The sequence below is a fragment of the Leptodactylus fuscus genome, chromosome 1, assembly GCF_031893055.1.
Source record: "Leptodactylus fuscus isolate aLepFus1 chromosome 1, aLepFus1.hap2, whole genome shotgun sequence".
NCBI lineage: Eukaryota > Metazoa > Chordata > Amphibia > Anura > Leptodactylidae > Leptodactylus > Leptodactylus fuscus.
The window spans coordinates 1,910,957-1,930,772 of NC_134265.1; the positions used below are offsets into that span (position 1 = coordinate 1,910,957).

The following is a 19,816-nucleotide window of genomic DNA, read 5'->3' on the forward strand; positions in this document are numbered from 1 at the left end:
TATTAATCCCATGCTGCTCTGTACATTATTATATTAATCCCATGGTGCTGTACACTATTATATTAATCCCATGGTGCTCTGTACATTATTATATTAATCCCATGGTGCTCTGTACATTATTATATTAATCCCATGGTGCTCTGTACATTATTATATTAATCCCATGGTGCTCTGTACATTATTATATTAATCCCATGGTGCTGTACATTATTATATTAATCCCATGGTGCTGTACATTATTATATTAATCCCATGGTGCTCTGTACATTATTATATTAATTCCATGGTGCTCTGTACATTATTCTATTAATCCCACGGTGCTGTACATTATTATATTAATCCCATGGTGCATTGTACATTATTATATTAATCCCATGGTGCTCTGTACATTATTATATTAATTCCATGGTGCTCTGTACATTATTATATTAATCCCATGGTGCTGTACATTATTATATTAATCCCATGGTGCTTTGTACATTATTATATTAATCCCATGATGCTCTGTACATTATTATATTAATCCCATGGTGCTGTACATTATTATATTAATCCCATGGTGCTTTGTACATTATTATATTAATCCCATGGTGCTCTGTACATTATTATATTATTCCCATGGTGCTCTGTACACTATTATATTAATCCCATGGTGCTGTACAGTATTATATTAATCCCATGGTGCTTTGTACATTATTATATTAATCCCATGATGCTCTGTACATTATTATATTAATCCCATGGTGCTGTACATTATTATATTAATCCCATGGTGCTTTGTACATTATTATATTAATCCCATGGTGCTCTGTACATTATTATATTATTCCCATGGTGCTCTGTACACTATTATATTAATCCCATGGTGCTTTGTACATTATTATATTAATCCTATGGTGCTCTGTACATTATTACATTAATCCCATGGTGCTCTGTACATTATAATATTAATCCCATGGTGCTGTACATTATTATATTAATCCCATGGTGCTTTGTGCATTATTATATTAATCCCATGGTGCTCTGTACATTATTATATTATTCCCATGGTGCTCTGTACATTATTATATTAATCCCATGGTGCTGTACATTATTATATTAATCCCATGGTGCTCTGTACATTATTATATTATTCCCATGGTGCTCTGTACATTATTATATTAATCCCATGGTGCTGTACATTATTATATTAATCCCCATGGTGCTCTGTACATTATTATATTAATCCCATGGTGCTGTACATTATTATATTAATCCCCATGGTGCTCTGTACATTATTATATTAATCCCATGCTGCTCTGTACATTATTATATTAATCCCATGGTGCTGTACACTATTATATTAATCCCATGGTGCTGTACACTATTATATTAATCCCATGCTGCTCTGTACATTATTATATTAATCCCATGGTGCTGTACACTATTATATTAATCCCATGGTGCTCTGTACATTATTATATTAATCCCATGGTGCTCTGTACATTATTATATTAATCCCATGGTGCTCTGTACATTATTATATTAATCCCATGGTGCTCTGTACATTATTATATTAATCCCATGGTGCTGTACACTATTATATTAATCCCATGCTGCTCTGTACATTATTATATTAATCCCATGGTGCTGTACACTATTATATTAATCCCATGGTGCTCTGTACATTATTATATTAATCCCATGGTGCTCTGTACATTATTATATTAATCCCATGGTGCTCTGTACATTATTATATTAATCCCATGGTGCTCTGTACATTATTATATTAATCCCATGGTGCTGTACATTATTATATTAATCCCATGGTGCTGTACATTATTATATTAATCCCATGGTGCTCTGTACATTATTATATTAATTCCATGGTGCTCTGTACATTATTCTATTAATCCCACGGTGCTGTACATTATTATATTAATCCCATGGTGCATTGTACATTATTATATTAATCCCATGGTGCTCTGTACATTATTATATTAATTCCATGGTGCTCTGTACATTATTATATTAATCCCATGGTGCTGTACATTATTATATTAATCCCATGGTGCTTTGTACATTATTATATTAATCCCATGATGCTCTGTACATTATTATATTAATCCCATGGTGCTGTACATTATTATATTAATCCCATGGTGCTTTGTACATTATTATATTAATCCCATGGTGCTCTGTACATTATTATATTATTCCCATGGTGCTCTGTACACTATTATATTAATCCCATGGTGCTGTACAGTATTATATTAATCCCATGGTGCTTTGTACATTATTATATTAATCCCATGATGCTCTGTACATTATTATATTAATCCCATGGTGCTGTACATTATTATATTAATCCCATGGTGCTTTGTACATTATTATATTAATCCCATGGTGCTCTGTACATTATTATATTATTCCCATGGTGCTCTGTACACTATTATATTAATCCCATGGTGCTTTGTACATTATTATATTAATCCCATGGTGCTCTGTACATTATTATATTAATCCCATGGTGCTCTGTACATTATTATATTAATTCCATGGTGCTCTGTACATTATTATATTAATCCCATGATGCTCTGTACATTATTATATTAATATCATGGTGCTGTACATTATATTAATCCCATGGTGCTCTGTATATTATTATATTACTCCCATGGTGCTCTGTGCATTATTATATTAATCCCATGATGCTCTGTACATTATTATATTAATCCCATGGTGCTCTGTACATTATTATATTAATCCCATGGTGCTCTGTACATTATTATATTAATCCCATGGTGCTCTGTACATTATTATATTAATCCCATGGTGCTCTGTACATTATTATATTAATCCCATGGTGCTCTGTACATTATTATATTAATCCCATGGTGCTCTGTACATTATTATATTAATCCCATGGTGCTCTGTGCATTATTATATTAATCCCATGGTGCTGTATATTATTATATTAATCCCATGGTGCTTTGTACATTATTATATTAATCCCATGGTGCTCTGTACATTATAATATTAATCCCGTGGTGCTGTACATTATTATATTAATCCCATGGTGCTCTGTACATTATTACATTAATCCCATGGTGCTCTGTACATTATTATATTAATCCTATGGTGCTCTGTACATTATAATATTAATCCCATGGTGCTGTACATTATTATATTAATCCTATGGTGCTCTGTACATTATTAAATTAATCCCATGGTGCTCTGTGCATTATTATATTAATCCCATGGTGCTCTGTACATTATTATATTAATCCCATGCTGCTGTACATTATTATATTAATCCCATGGTGTTCTGTACATTATTATATTAATCCCATGGTGCTCTGTGCATTATTATATTAATCCCATGGTGCTCTGTGCATTATTATATTAATCCTATGGTGCTCTGTGCATTATTATATTAATCCCATGGTGCTCTGTACATTATTATATTAATCCTATGGTGCTCTGTACATTATAATATTAATCCCATGGTGCTGTACATTATTATATTAATCCTATGGTGCTCTGTACATTATTATATTAATCCCATGGTGCTCTGTGCATTATTATATTAATCCCATGGTGCTCTGTGCATTATTATATTAATCCCATGGTGCTCTGTGCATTATTATATTAATCCCATGCTGCTGTACATTATTATATTATTCCCATGGTGCTCTGTACATTATTATATTAATCGTATGGTGCTCTGTGCATTATTATATTAATCCCATGGTGCTGTACATTATTATATTAATCCCATGCTGATGTACATTATTATATTAATCCCATGGTGTTCCGTACATTATTATATTAATCCCATGGTGCTCTGTGCATTATTATATTAATCTCATGGTGCTGTACATTATTATATTAATCCCATGGTGCTCTGTACATTATTATATTACTCCCATGGTGCTCTGTACATTATTATATTAATCCCATGGTGCTCTGTACATTATTATATTAATCCCATGGTGCTCTGTACATTATTATATTAATCCCATGGTGCTCTGTACATTATTATATTAATCCCATGGTGCTCTGTGCATTATTATATTAATCCTATGGTGCTCTGTACATTATTATGTTAATCCCATGGTGCTCTGTGCATTATTATATTAATCCCATGGTGCTCTGTGCATTATTATATTAATCCCATGCTGCTGTACATTATTATATTATTCCCATGGTGCTCTGTACATTATTATATTAATCGTATGGTGCTCTGTGCATTATTATATTAATCTCATGCTGCTCTGTACATTATTATATTAATCCCATGGTGCTCTGTACATTATTATATTACTCCCAAGGTGCTCTGTACATTATTATATTAATCCCATGGTGCTGTACATTATTATATTAATCCCATGCTGATGTACATTATTATATTAATCCCATGGTGTTCCGTACATTATTATATTAATCCCATGGTGCTCTGTGCATTATTATATTAATCTCATGGTGCTGTACATTATTATATTAATCCCATGGTGCTCTGTACATTATTATATTAATCCCATGGTGCTCTGTACATTATTATATTAATCCCATGGTGCTGTACATTATTATATTAATCCCATGGTGCTGTACATTATTATATTAATCCCATGGTGTTCTGTACATTATTATATTAATCCCATGGTGCTGTACATTATTATATTAATCCCATGGTGCTCTGTACATTATTATATTAATCCCATGGTGCTCTGTACATTATTATATTAATCCCATAGTGCTCTGTACATTATTATATTAATCCCATGGTGCTCTGTACATTATTATATTAATCCCATGGTGCTCTGTACATTATTATATTAATCCCATAGTGCTCTGTACATTATTATATTAATCCCATGGTGCTGTACATTATTATATTAATCCCATGGTGCTCTGTACATTATTATATTAATCCCATGGTGCTCTGTACATTATTATATTAATCCCATGGTGCTGTGCATTATTATATTAATCCCATGGTGTTCTGTACATTATTATATTAATCCCATGGTGCTCTGTGCATTATTATATTAATCTCATGGTGCTGTACATTATTATATTAATCCCATGGTGCTCTGTACATTATTATATTAATCCCATGGTGCTCTGTACATTATTATATTAATCCCATGGTGCTGTACATTATTATATTAATCCCATGGTGCTGTACATTATTATATTAATCCCATGGTGTTCTGTACATTATTATATTAATCCCATGGTGCTGTACATTATTATATTAATCCCATGGTGCTCTGTACATTATTATATTAATCCCATGGTGCTCTGTACATTATTATATTAATCCCATAGTGCTCTGTACATTATTATATTAATCCCATGGTGCTCTGTACATTATTATATTAATCCCATGGTGCTCTGTACATTATTATATTAATCCCATAGTGCTCTGTACATTATTATATTAATCCCATGGTGCTGTACATTATTATATTAATCCCATGGTGCTCTGTACATTATTATATTAATCCCATGGTGCTCTGTACATTATTATATTAATCCCATGGTGCTGTGCATTATTATATTAATCCCATGGTGTTCTGTACATTATTATATTAATCCCATGGTGCTGTGCATTATTATATTACTCCCATGGTGCTCTGTACATTATTATATTAATCCCATGGTGCTGTGTATTATTATATTAATCCCATGGTGTTCTGTACATTATTATATTAATCCCATGGTGCTGTGCATTATTATATTAATCCCATGGTGCTGTACACTATTATATTAATCCCATGGTGCTCTGTACATTATTATATTAATCCCATGGTGCTCTGTACATTATTATATTAATCCCATGGTGCTCTGTACATTATTATATTAATCCCATGGTGCTCTGTACATTATTATATTAATCCCATGGTGCTGTACATTATTATATTAATCCCATGGTGCTGTACATTATTATATTAATCCCATGGTGCTCTGTACATTATTATATTAATTCCATGGTGCTCTGTACATTATTCTATTAATCCCACGGTGCTGTACATTATTATATTAATCCCATGGTGCATTGTACATTATTATATTAATCCCATGGTGCTCTGTACATTATTATATTAATTCCATGGTGCTCTGTACATTATTATATTAATCCCATGGTGCTGTACATTATTATATTAATCCCATGGTGCTTTGTACATTATTATATTAATCCCATGATGCTCTGTACATTATTATATTAATCCCATGGTGCTGTACATTATTATATTAATCCCATGGTGCTTTGTACATTATTATATTAATCCCATGGTGCTCTGTACATTATTATATTATTCCCATGGTGCTCTGTACACTATTATATTAATCCCATGGTGCTGTACAGTATTATATTAATCCCATGGTGCTTTGTACATTATTATATTAATCCCATGATGCTCTGTACATTATTATATTAATCCCATGGTGCTGTACATTATTATATTAATCCCATGGTGCTTTGTACATTATTATATTAATCCCATGGTGCTCTGTACATTATTATATTATTCCCATGGTGCTCTGTACACTATTATATTAATCCCATGGTGCTTTGTACATTATTATATTAATCCCATGGTGCTCTGTACATTATTATATTAATCCCATGGTGCTCTGTACATTATTATATTAATTCCATGGTGCTCTGTACATTATTATATTAATCCCATGATGCTCTGTACATTATTATATTAATATCATGGTGCTGTACATTATATTAATCCCATGGTGCTCTGTATATTATTATATTACTCCCATGGTGCTCTGTGCATTATTATATTAATCCCATGATGCTCTGTACATTATTATATTAATCCCATGGTGCTCTGTACATTATTATATTAATCCCATGGTGCTCTGTACATTATTATATTAATCCCATGGTGCTCTGTACATTATTATATTAATCCCATGGTGCTCTGTACATTATTATATTAATCCCATGGTGCTCTGTACATTATTATATTAATCCCATGGTGCTCTGTACATTATTATATTAATCCCATGGTGCTCTGTGCATTATTATATTAATCCCATGGTGCTGTATATTATTATATTAATCCCATGGTGCTTTGTACATTATTATATTAATCCCATGGTGCTCTGTACATTATAATATTAATCCCGTGGTGCTGTACATTATTATATTAATCCCATGGTGCTCTGTACATTATTACATTAATCCCATGGTGCTCTGTACATTATTATATTAATCCTATGGTGCTCTGTACATTATAATAGTAATCCCATGGTGCTGTACATTATTATATTAATCCTATGGTGCTCTGTACATTATTAAATTAATCCCATGGTGCTCTGTGCATTATTATATTAATCCCATGGTGCTCTGTACATTATTATATTAATCCCATGCTGCTGTACATTATTATATTAATCCCATGGTGTTCTGTACATTATTATATTAATCCCATGGTGCTCTGTGCATTATTATATTAATCCCATGGTGCTCTGTGCATTATTATATTAATCCTATGGTGCTCTGTGCATTATTATATTAATCCCATGGTGCTCTGTACATTATTATATTAATCCTATGGTGCTCTGTACATTATAATATTAATCCCATGGTGCTGTACATTATTATATTAATCCTATGGTGCTCTGTACATTATTATATTAATCCCATGGTGCTCTGTGCATTATTATATTAATCCCATGGTGCTCTGTGCATTATTATATTAATCCCATGGTGCTCTGTGCATTATTATATTAATCCCATGCTGCTGTACATTATTATATTATTCCCATGGTGCTCTGTACATTATTATATTAATCGTATGGTGCTCTGTGCATTATTATATTAATCCCATGGTGCTGTACATTATTATATTAATCCCATGCTGATGTACATTATTATATTAATCCCATGGTGTTCCGTACATTATTATATTAATCCCATGGTGCTCTGTGCATTATTATATTAATCTCATGGTGCTGTACATTATTATATTAATCCCATGGTGCTCTGTACATTATTATATTACTCCCATGGTGCTCTGTACATTATTATATTAATCCCATGGTGCTCTGTACATTATTATATTAATCCCATGGTGCTCTGTACATTATTATATTAATCCCATGGTGCTCTGTACATTATTATATTAATCCCATGGTGCTCTGTGCATTATTATATTAATCCTATGGTGCTCTGTACATTATTATGTTAATCCCATGGTGCTCTGTGCATTATTATATTAATCCCATGGTGCTCTGTGCATTATTATATTAATCCCATGCTGCTGTACATTATTATATTATTCCCATGGTGCTCTGTACATTATTATATTAATCGTATGGTGCTCTGTGCATTATTATATTAATCTCATGCTGCTCTGTACATTATTATATTAATCCCATGGTGCTCTGTACATTATTATATTACTCCCAAGGTGCTCTGTACATTATTATATTAATCCCATGGTGCTGTACATTATTATATTAATCCCATGCTGATGTACATTATTATATTAATCCCATGGTGTTCCGTACATTATTATATTAATCCCATGGTGCTCTGTGCATTATTATATTAATCTCATGGTGCTGTACATTATTATATTAATCCCATGGTGCTCTGTACATTATTATATTAATCCCATGGTGCTCTGTACATTATTATATTAATCCCATGGTGCTGTACATTATTATATTAATCCCATGGTGCTGTACATTATTATATTAATCCCATGGTGTTCTGTACATTATTATATTAATCCCATGGTGCTGTACATTATTATATTAATCCCATGGTGCTCTGTACATTATTATATTAATCCCATGGTGCTCTGTACATTATTATATTAATCCCATAGTGCTCTGTACATTATTATATTAATCCCATGGTGCTCTGTACATTATTATATTAATCCCATGGTGCTCTGTACATTATTATATTAATCCCATAGTGCTCTGTACATTATTATATTAATCCCATGGTGCTGTACATTATTATATTAATCCCATGGTGCTCTGTACATTATTATATTAATCCCATGGTGCTCTGTACATTATTATATTAATCCCAAGGTGCTCTGTACATTATTATATTAATCCCATGGTGCTGTACATTATTATATTAATCCCATGCTGATGTACATTATTATATTAATCCCATGGTGTTCCGTACATTATTATATTAATCCCATGGTGCTCTGTGCATTATTATATTAATCTCATGGTGCTGTACATTATTATATTAATCCCATGGTGCTCTGTACATTATTATATTAATCCCATGGTGCTCTGTACATTATTATATTAATCCCATGGTGCTGTACATTATTATATTAATCCCATGGTGCTGTACATTATTATATTAATCCCATGGTGTTCTGTACATTATTATATTAATCCCATGGTGCTGTACATTATTATATTAATCCCATGGTGCTCTGTACATTATTATATTAATCCCATGGTGCTCTGTACATTATTATATTAATCCCATAGTGCTCTGTACATTATTATATTAATCCCATGGTGCTCTGTACATTATTATATTAATCCCATGGTGCTCTGTACATTATTATATTAATCCCATAGTGCTCTGTACATTATTATATTAATCCCATGGTGCTGTACATTATTATATTAATCCCATGGTGCTCTGTACATTATTATATTAATCCCATGGTGCTCTGTACATTATTATATTAATCCCATGGTGCTGTGCATTATTATATTAATCCCATGGTGTTCTGTACATTATTATATTAATCCCATGGTGCTCTGTGCATTATTATATTAATCTCATGGTGCTGTACATTATTATATTAATCCCATGGTGCTCTGTACATTATTATATTAATCCCATGGTGCTCTGTACATTATTATATTAATCCCATGGTGCTGTACATTATTATATTAATCCCATGGTGCTGTACATTATTATATTAATCCCATGGTGTTCTGTACATTATTATATTAATCCCATGGTGCTGTACATTATTATATTAATCCCATGGTGCTCTGTACATTATTATATTAATCCCATGGTGCTCTGTACATTATTATATTAATCCCATAGTGCTCTGTACATTATTATATTAATCCCATGGTGCTCTGTACATTATTATATTAATCCCATGGTGCTCTGTACATTATTATATTAATCCCATAGTGCTCTGTACATTATTATATTAATCCCATGGTGCTGTACATTATTATATTAATCCCATGGTGCTCTGTACATTATTATATTAATCCCATGGTGCTCTGTACATTATTATATTAATCCCATGGTGCTGTGCATTATTATATTAATCCCATGGTGTTCTGTACATTATTATATTAATCCCATGGTGCTGTGCATTATTATATTACTCCCATGGTGCTCTGTACATTATTATATTAATCCCATGGTGCTGTGTATTATTATATTAATCCCATGGTGTTCTGTACATTATTATATTAATCCCATGGTGCTGTGCATTATTATATTACTCCCATGGTGCTCTGTACATTATTATATTAATCCCATGGTGCTCTGTACATTATTATATTAATCCCATGGTGCTCTGTATATTATTATATTACTCCCATGGTGCTGTACATTATTATATTAATCCCATGGTGCTGTACATTATTATATTAATCCCATGGTGCTGTGCATTATTATATTACTCCCATGGTGCTCTGTACATTATTATATTAATCCCATGGTGCTGTGCATTATTATATTAATCCCATGGTGTTCTGTACATTATTATATTAATCCCATGGTGCTGTGCATTATTATATTACTCCCATGGTGCTCTGTACATTATTATATTAATCCCATGGTGCTCTGTACATTATTATATTAATCCCATGGAGCTCTGTACATTATTATATTACTCCCATGGTGCTGTACATTATTATATTAATCCCATGGTGCTGTACATTATTATATTAATCCCATGCTGATGTACATTATTATATTAATTCCATGGTGTTCCGTACATTATTATATTACTCCCATGGTGCTCTGTACATTATTATATTAATCCCATGGTGCTCTGTACATTATTATATTAATCCCATGGTGTTCTGTACATTATTATATTAATCCCATGGTGCTGTACATTATTATATTAATCCCATGGTGCTCTGTACATTATTATATTAATCCCATAGTGCTCTGTACATTATTATATTAATCCCATGGTGCTGTACATTATTATATTAATCCCATGGTGCTCTGTACATTATTATATTAATCCCATGGTGCTCTGTACATTATTATATTAATCCCATGGTGCTCTGTACATTATTATATTAATCCCATGGTGCTGTGCATTATTATATTACTCCCATGGTGCTCTGTACATTATTATATTAATCCCATGGTGCTCTGTACATTATTATATTAATCCCATGGTGCTCTGTACATTATTATATTACTCCCATGGTGCTGTACATTATTATATTAATCCCATGATGCTGTACATTATTATATTAATCCCATGGTGCTGTGCATTATTATATTACTCCCATGGTGCTCTGTACATTATTATATTAATCCCATGGTGCTGTGCATTATTATATTAATCCCATGGTGTTCTGTACATTATTATATTAATCCCATGGTGCTGTGCATTATTATATTACTCCCATGGTGCTCTGTACATTATTATATTAATCCCATGGTGCTCTGTACATTATTATATTAATCCCATGGTGCTCTGTACATTATTATATTAATCCCATGGTGCTCTGTACATTATTATATTACTCCCATGGTGCTGTACATTATTATATTAATCCCATGGTGCTGTACATTATTATATTAATCCCATGCTGATGTACATTATTATATTAATTCCATGGTGTTCCGTACATTATTATATTACTCCCATGGTGCTCTGTACATTATTATATTAATCCCATGGTGCTCTGTACATTATTATATTAATCCCATGGTGTTCTGTACATTATTATATTAATCCCATGGTGCTGTACATTATTATATTAATCCCATGGTGCTCTGTACATTATTATATTAATCCCATAGTGCTCTGTACATTATTATATTAATTCCATGGTGCTGTACATTATTATATTAATCCCATGGTGCTCTGTACATTATTATATTAATCCCATGGTGCTCTGTACATTATTATATTAATCCCATGGTGCTCTGTACATTATTATATTAATCCCATGGTGCTGTGCATTATTATATTACTCCCATGGTGCTCTGTACATTATTATATTAATCCCATGGTGCTGTGCATTATTATATTAATCCCATGGTGTTCTGTACATTATTATATTAATCCCATGGTGCTGTGCATTATTATATTACTCCCATGGTGCTCTGTACATTATTATATTAATCCCATGGTGCTCTGTACATTATTATATTAATCCCATGGTGCTGTATATTATTATATTAATCCCATGGTGCTCTGTACATTATTATATTACTCCCATGGTGCTGTACATTATTATATTAATCCCATGGCCATCAGTTGGTGAAACTAAGTGGATTCCATTAAGGGGAACAGCAGAGACAGCACCACCAGTAACATGACCCAAGTAAGGGTAAATCTGTCAGACCTCCTGGATGACTGGGGGCAGATTGTGTGGAGGAGAAGATTGAGATGATGATGAATGATAATTTGGCAACAACCCCCATCTTGGGGAGAAGGAATAGGACGGTTTCACTCACTTGGTGCTAATTCTACTTCTACACATATTCTAGTGACACCATTACATGCGAGTCCGGAGAGACCTGGTTCCTACACATCGGCCTACACGACATCGATTTGTCATTTGGTAATGTACAAAAAAAAATCCCATACAGGAAGAGACCACTTAGTTGGTGCTGCCAAAACCAAAAATATGTCTGCCAATACCTGAGCTTGCCTTAGATCTACCCCAGGTAGATATTTTGGATGTTGGTGCTGCACATTAGGTGGAACCAATGTGGCTTCAATGTTTTCAAAAATGTCTTTATTCTTTTGGAACTACAAGAAGACTGTATATACTGGCAGGGCTGTGAAGACCAGGAGTAGTGTTGCTGTTGCCATCCACATTCCTATTCTTAGTAGTGGTACTTGCTAGGTGTTTTACATTGACAATGCTTCGTCACACTGTACATTTGGTTACCACAGTGAAAACAACCCATAAAACTATAAGATTTTTTTTTCAGATTAGGACAGGCTAGACTGTGTATCGGGTGAAACCACTTGTATGTAACAAATATATTTTTTTTTTTAGATTTGCACAGGTAAAATCAGTGTTTTGCTGCAAGAACAGGAATCAATGTCAGTAAAAAAGTAAGTTAATACAATGTCTATATAGATGACACTGCTCTATTGCCAAACAGACAATGAAAGGTTAACTGTGTGTGTAGGTATTGCAGCAGATGAAGCCCTGATTCGTCTGGCCACTGTCTCTGAATTCTGGCACTGATCTGCCCCCGTCATTTCTGGATTCTCTAAGTCCTCCATATTCTAGAACTATTGCTGGAATTCCTGTTGCTTTCCCTGTCCGGTATCCTGTGATGTAGTGAGATGGATCACAGATCTGTCCGCATGTCCACCATGTCCACCAACTAAAGGCTGGTCACAAGTGTCCAACCTTTTATACCCCATATGACATCACATTGTAAGCTCCGCCCACCACTGTCTATTGGCTGAGAGATTGGCAGATGTTGCTACAACATTACAGTCAGACTGGTAACGCACAATACAAAATGTATAATATAATACAATATGTATAATATAAATACAAAATTTTTGCACAAATAAGCTCAAAAAGTTCCTAAACGCCACTTTTGCAACTTAACTCCAAAATTCTGGAGCACAGAAAGGTTTATTATCACTGGAACATTGTATGTCTGATCTGTAGTGTCCTCTGTACCGATGGACACTTGGTAGCTGTTCAGATGGTGCATGTGCGTATAGCTTAGGTCAGTGGACTACTGGGGTTAAGCCAATCTTGAGATTTCAGGAAGGATTTTAAAATCCGATTTCCGATAATTTTCCCCCAGATCCAGATCGAGAAAATTGCTCAATCATCGATCGGGATCCTTTCTTTCCCGATCCTGATCACTCAACCCTAGTTTCTACTTGCACTGAGTATACAATGGAGTTGCAGAACTTTACTAGGTAGCCGTATACCTGTGTATCCATGTGTGGGCCCTCGCTATGGACAGACATAACACCGCCATCACAGAACACACAAGTAACACACAGAATGACACCGCAGGGCTAATACCGGTCTTGAGTTGGTCCACTGGTCCAGTTGGTGGCACAGCTGCTGCTTCTCTTCTTAGTCTTGGTGGTTGCGGACCAGTAACGTTCTCATACATAACATCCCCGTCCTCTGCATCAGCCTCCTCCAAGTCATCTGTAATATAGCGGAAGAATCAGCAGGAAGAAGAGACATGGAAGAGACTTACTCCGACAGTGGTGACCTCGGTATAACAGGAAGAAGAGAAGGGAATGACTCCGATAGTGGTGACCTCGGTATAACAGGAAGAAGAGAAGGGAATGACTCCGATAGTGGTGACCTCGATATAACGGGAAGAAGAGAAGGGAATGACTCCGATAGTGGTGACCTCGGTATAACAGGAAGAAGAGAAGGGAATGACTCCGATAGTGGTGACCTCGGTATAACAGGAAGAAGAGAAGGGAATGACTCGGATAGTGGTGACCTCGGTATAACGGGAAGAAGAGAAGGGAATGACTCCGATAGTGGTGACCTCGGTATAACGGGAAGAAGAGAAGGGAATGACTCCGATAGTGGTGACCTCGGTATAACGGGAAGAAGAGAAGGGAATGACTCCGATAGTGGTGACCTCGGTATAACAGGAAGAAGAGAAGGGAATGACTCCGACAGTGGTGACCTCGGTATAACGGGAAGAAGAGAAGGGAATGACTCCGATAGTGGTGACCTCGATATAACAGGAAGAAGAGAAGGGAATGACTCAGATAGTGGTCACCTCGGTATAACGGGAAGAAGAGAAGGGAATGACTCCGATAGTGGTCACCTCGGTATAACGGGAAGAAGAGAAGGGAATGACTCCGATAGTGGTGACCTCGGTATAACAGGAAGAAGAGAAGGGAATGACTCCGATAGTGGTGACCTCGGTATAACAGGAAGAAGAGAAGGGAATGACTCCGATAGTGGTCACCTCGGTATAACAGGAAGAAGAGAAGGGAATGACTCCGATAGTGGTGACCTCGGTATAACAGGAAGAAGAGAAGGGAATGACTCAGATAGTGGTCACCTCGGTATAACGGGAAGAAGAGAAGGGAATGACTCCGATAGTGGTGACCTCAGTATAACAGGAAGAAGAGAAGGGAATGACTCCGATAGTGGTGACCTCGGTATAACAGTAAGAAGAGAAGGGAGTGACTCCGATAGTGGTGACCTCGGTATAACAGGAAGAAGAGAAGGGAGTGACTCCGATAGTGGTGACCTCGGTATAACAGTAAGAAGAGAAGGGAGTGACTCCGATAGTGGTGACCTCGGTATAACAGGAAGAAGAGAAGGGAGTGACTCCGATAGTGGTGACCTCGGTATAACGGGAAGAAGAGAAGGGAATGACTCCGATAGTGGTGACCTCGGTATAACAGGAAGAAGAGAAGGGAATGACTCCGATAGTGGTCACCTCGGTATAACGGGAAGAAGAGAAGGGAATGACTCCGATAGTGGTGACCTCGGTATAACGGGAAGAAGAGAAGGGAATGACTCGGATAGTGGTGACCTCGGTATAACAGGAAGAAGAGAAGGGAGTGACTCCGATAGTGGTGACCTCGGTATAACGGGAAGAAGAGAAGGGAATGACTCCGATAGTGGTCACCTCGGTATAACAGGAAGAAGAGAAGGGAATGACTCCGATAGTGATCACCTCGGTATAACAGGAAGAAGAGAAGGGAATGACTCCGATAGTGGTGACCTCGGTATAACGGGAAGAAGAGAAGGGAATGACTCCGATAGTGGTGACCTCAGTATAACAGGAAGAAGAGAAGGGAATGACTCGGATAGTGGTGACCTCGGTATAACAGGAAGAAGAGAAGGGAATGACTCCGATAGTGGTGACCTCGGTATAACAGGAAGAAGAGAAGGGAATGACTCCGATAGTGGTGACCTCGGTATAACGGGAAGAAGAGAAGGGAATGACTCCGATAGTGGTGACCTCGGTATAACATGAAGAAGAGAAGGGAATGACTCCGACAGTGGTGACCTCGGTATAACGGGAAGAAGAGAAGGGAATGACTCCGATAGTGGTGACCTCGATATAACAGGAAGAAGAGAAGGGAATGACTCAGATAGTGGTCACCTCGGTATAACGGGAAGAAGAGAAGGGAATGACTCCGATAGTGGTCACCTCGGTATAACGGGAAGAAGAGAAGGGAATGACTCCGATAGTGGTCACCTCGGTATAACAGGAAGAAGAGAAGGGAATGACTCCGATAGTGGTGACCTCGGTATAACAGGAAGAAGAGAAGGGAATGACTCAGATAGTGGTCACCTCGGTATAACGGGAAGAAGAGAAGGGAATGACTCCGATAGTGGTGACCTCAGTATAACAGGAAGAAGAGAAGGGAATGACTCCGATAGTGGTGACCTCGGTATAACAGTAAGAAGAGAAGGGAGTGACTCCGATAGTGGTGACCTCGGTATAACAGGAAGAAGAGAAGGGAGTGACTCCGATAGTGGTGACCTCGGTATAACGGGAAGAAGAGAAGGGAATGACTCCGATAGTGGTGACCTCGGTATAACAGGAAGAAGAGAAGGGAATGACTCCGATAGTGGTCACCTCGGTATAACGGGAAGAAGAGAAGGGAATGACTCCGATAGTGGTGACCTCGGTATAACGGGAAGAAGAGAAGGGAATGACTCGGATAGTGGTGACCTCGGTATAACAGGAAGAAGAGAAGGGAGTGACTCCGATAGTGGTGACCTCGGTATAACGGGAAGAAGAGAAGGGAATGACTCCGATAGTGGTCACCTCGGTATAACAGGAAGAAGAGAAGGGAATGACTCCGATAGTGATCACCTCGGTATAACAGGAAGAAGAGAAGGGAATGACTCCGATAGTGGTGACCTCGGTATAACGGGAAGAAGAGAAGGGAATGACTCCGATAGTGGTCACCTCGGTATAACGGGAAGAAGAGAAGGGAATGACTCGGATAGTGGTGACCTCGGTATAACAGGAAGAAGAGAAGGGAATGACTCCGATAGTGGTGACCTCGGTATAACAGGAAGAAGAGAAGGGAATGACTCCGATAGTGGTGACCTCGGTATAACAGGAAGAAGAGAAGGGAATGACTCCGATAGTGGTGACCTCGGTATAACAGGAAGAAGAGAAGGGAATGACTCCGATAGTGGTGACCTCGGTATAACAGGAAGAAGAGAAGGGAATGACTCCGATAGTGGTGACCTCGGTATAACAGGAAGAAGAGAAGGGAATGACTCCGATAGTGGTGACCTCGGTATAACAGGAAGAAGAGAAGGGAATGACTCAGATAGTGGTCACCTCGGTATAACAGGAAGAAGAGAAGGGAATGACTCAGATAGTGGTCACCTCGGTATAACAGGAAGAAGAGAAGGGAATGACTCCGATAGTGGTGACCTCGGTATAACAGGAAGAAGAGAAGGGAATGACTCAGATAGTGGTCACCTCGGTATAACAGGAAGAAGAGTAGGGAATGACTCCGATAGTGGTGACCTCGGTATAACAGGAAGAAGAGAAGGGAATGACTCAGATAGTGGTCACCTCGGTATAACGGGAAGAAGAGTAGGGAATGACTCCGATAGTGGTGACCTCAGTATAACAGGAAGAAGAGTAGGGAATGACTCCGATAGTGGTGACCTCGGTATAACAGGAAGAAGAGAAGGGAATGACTCAGATAGTGGTCACCTCGGTATAACGGGAAGAAGAGTAGGGAATGACTCCGATAGTGGTGACCTCAGTATAACAGGAAGAAGAGTAGGGAATGACTCTGATAGTGGTCACCTCGGTATAACAGGAAGAAGAGAAGGGAATGACTCCGATAGTGGTGACCTCGGTATAACAGGAAGAAGAGAAGGGAATGACTCTGATAGTGGTCACCTCGGTATAACAGGAAGAAGAGAAGGGAATGACTCCGATAGTGGTGACCTCGGTATAACAGGAAGAAGAGAAGGGAATGACTCAGATAGTGGTCACCTCGGTATAACAGGAAGAAGAGTAGGGAATGACTCCGATAGTGGTGACCTCGGTATAACAGGAAGAAGAGAAGGGAATGACTCAGATAGTGGTCACCTCGGTATAACGGGAAGAAGAGTAGGGAATGACTCCGATAGTGGTGACCTCAGTATAACAGGAAGAAGAGTAGGGAATGACTCCGATAGTGGTGACCTCGGTATAACAGGAAGAAGAGAAGGGAATGACTCAGATAGTGGTCACCTCGGTATAACGGGAAGAAGAGTAGGGAATGACTCCGATAGTGGTGACCTCAGTATAACAGGAAGAAGAGTAGGGAATGACTCCGATAGTGGTGACCTCGGTATAACAGGAAGAAGAGAAGGGAATGACTCAGATAGTGGTCACCTCGGTATAACGGGAAGAAGAGTAGGGAATGACTCCGATAGTGGTGACCTCAGTATAACAGGAAGAAGAGTAGGGAATGACTCCGATAGTGGTGACCTCGGTATAACAGGAAGAAGAGAAGGGAATGACTCAGATAGTGGTCACCTCGGTATAACGGGAAGAAGAGAAGGGAATGACTCCGATAGTGGTCACCTCGGTATAACAGTCCAATAATAATGAGCTCCGCAGATACTAAACACATTGAGTAAGACTTGTGTATTGTACAGTATGTCAGTCTTAACAAAGGCTCCAGCAGGAACAAGGAATGGGAGAATTATTTCTTTATCAGTATTTTGGACGTTCCTGCGCCAAGGTATAAATCTACGACAGGTAGCAACTGACAGATCTCTATTATAGCCCAAGCCAGAAAGCATAGATGGGTTCTAATAAATCTGGTGTTTCAAGGCGTTCTGGCAATGTGGTGAGTGAAGATCAGATCAGGGTTTATGGAGCTAGAAAAGGGTCTGGTGCCACCATTGTGGGAGGAACGAATTCCAGTCCTCAAGTGAAGGCCGCGGCCATTAGACCTGACGTCCAGCATAGAGGACGCTGCAAACTGCAACTCAATGGTCAGAGGAAGAAGGAAGAAGAGAAGATCATAGCCGGGGACTAATATCACTGACCAGTACTGAGAGTACGGAGGATATCAGGAATCTGGGAAAGAGCTGTGAATCAGTCCTGCCAAGCGAAGACCCCAAGACACCCCCCTCCCCCCCCCCCCAAGTTACTTCTGACAAAAAATCTATTTATATGAAAATGCGACTCTGACGCTGAATAACTCAGGAATATGTAGAAGCTATAGAAAGTCCTCTATAATGTACTGGGGTTACATTTATAACCAATTTACTGCTGACACCCCTATAATAGAATATACAGGGAGCAGAGAGACCCCAAAATAACCAGTGTGAGCCCTCCCTTACACATAATATCTGACTCTGCAGAAATCGCCCAAATCCCAAATAATAGAATAAGAGAAATCATTACCGGATATCGTCATCTCCTGTTGTGAAATGTCACCAAATTTCAGGTCTGCGTAAGTGACAGCGCCAGCCATGTCTGATCCGATCAGAGGAGAACAATAAATGTACGAGAAAGAGAAGAGGAGACGTAGAGAAGAAAAGAGGAAGGAAGCTGAGCAAGAATAAAACTAATAATATATAGCAGACACAATACAGGACACAGAGATAGTATACATCTCCACCTATAGACTGA

General features: G+C 37.1%; 1 protein-coding gene across 1 annotated transcript in view; it reads right to left on the minus strand.

The window, feature by feature from the left end:
• Positions 1 to 19,658, minus strand: part of LOC142191065 (uncharacterized) — a 32,854-nt gene extending 13,196 nt beyond the window's left edge. Inside the window, exons 1-2 of the mRNA XM_075262332.1 lie at positions 19,589 to 19,658; positions 14,239 to 14,370 (exon numbers count right to left, since the gene is read on the minus strand). Coding sequence (XP_075118433.1) covers positions 14,239 to 14,370; positions 19,589 to 19,658 — 202 coding nt within the window. The remainder of the gene's footprint in view (positions 1 to 14,238; positions 14,371 to 19,588) is intronic.
• Positions 19,659 to 19,816: the final 158 nt, after the last annotated feature.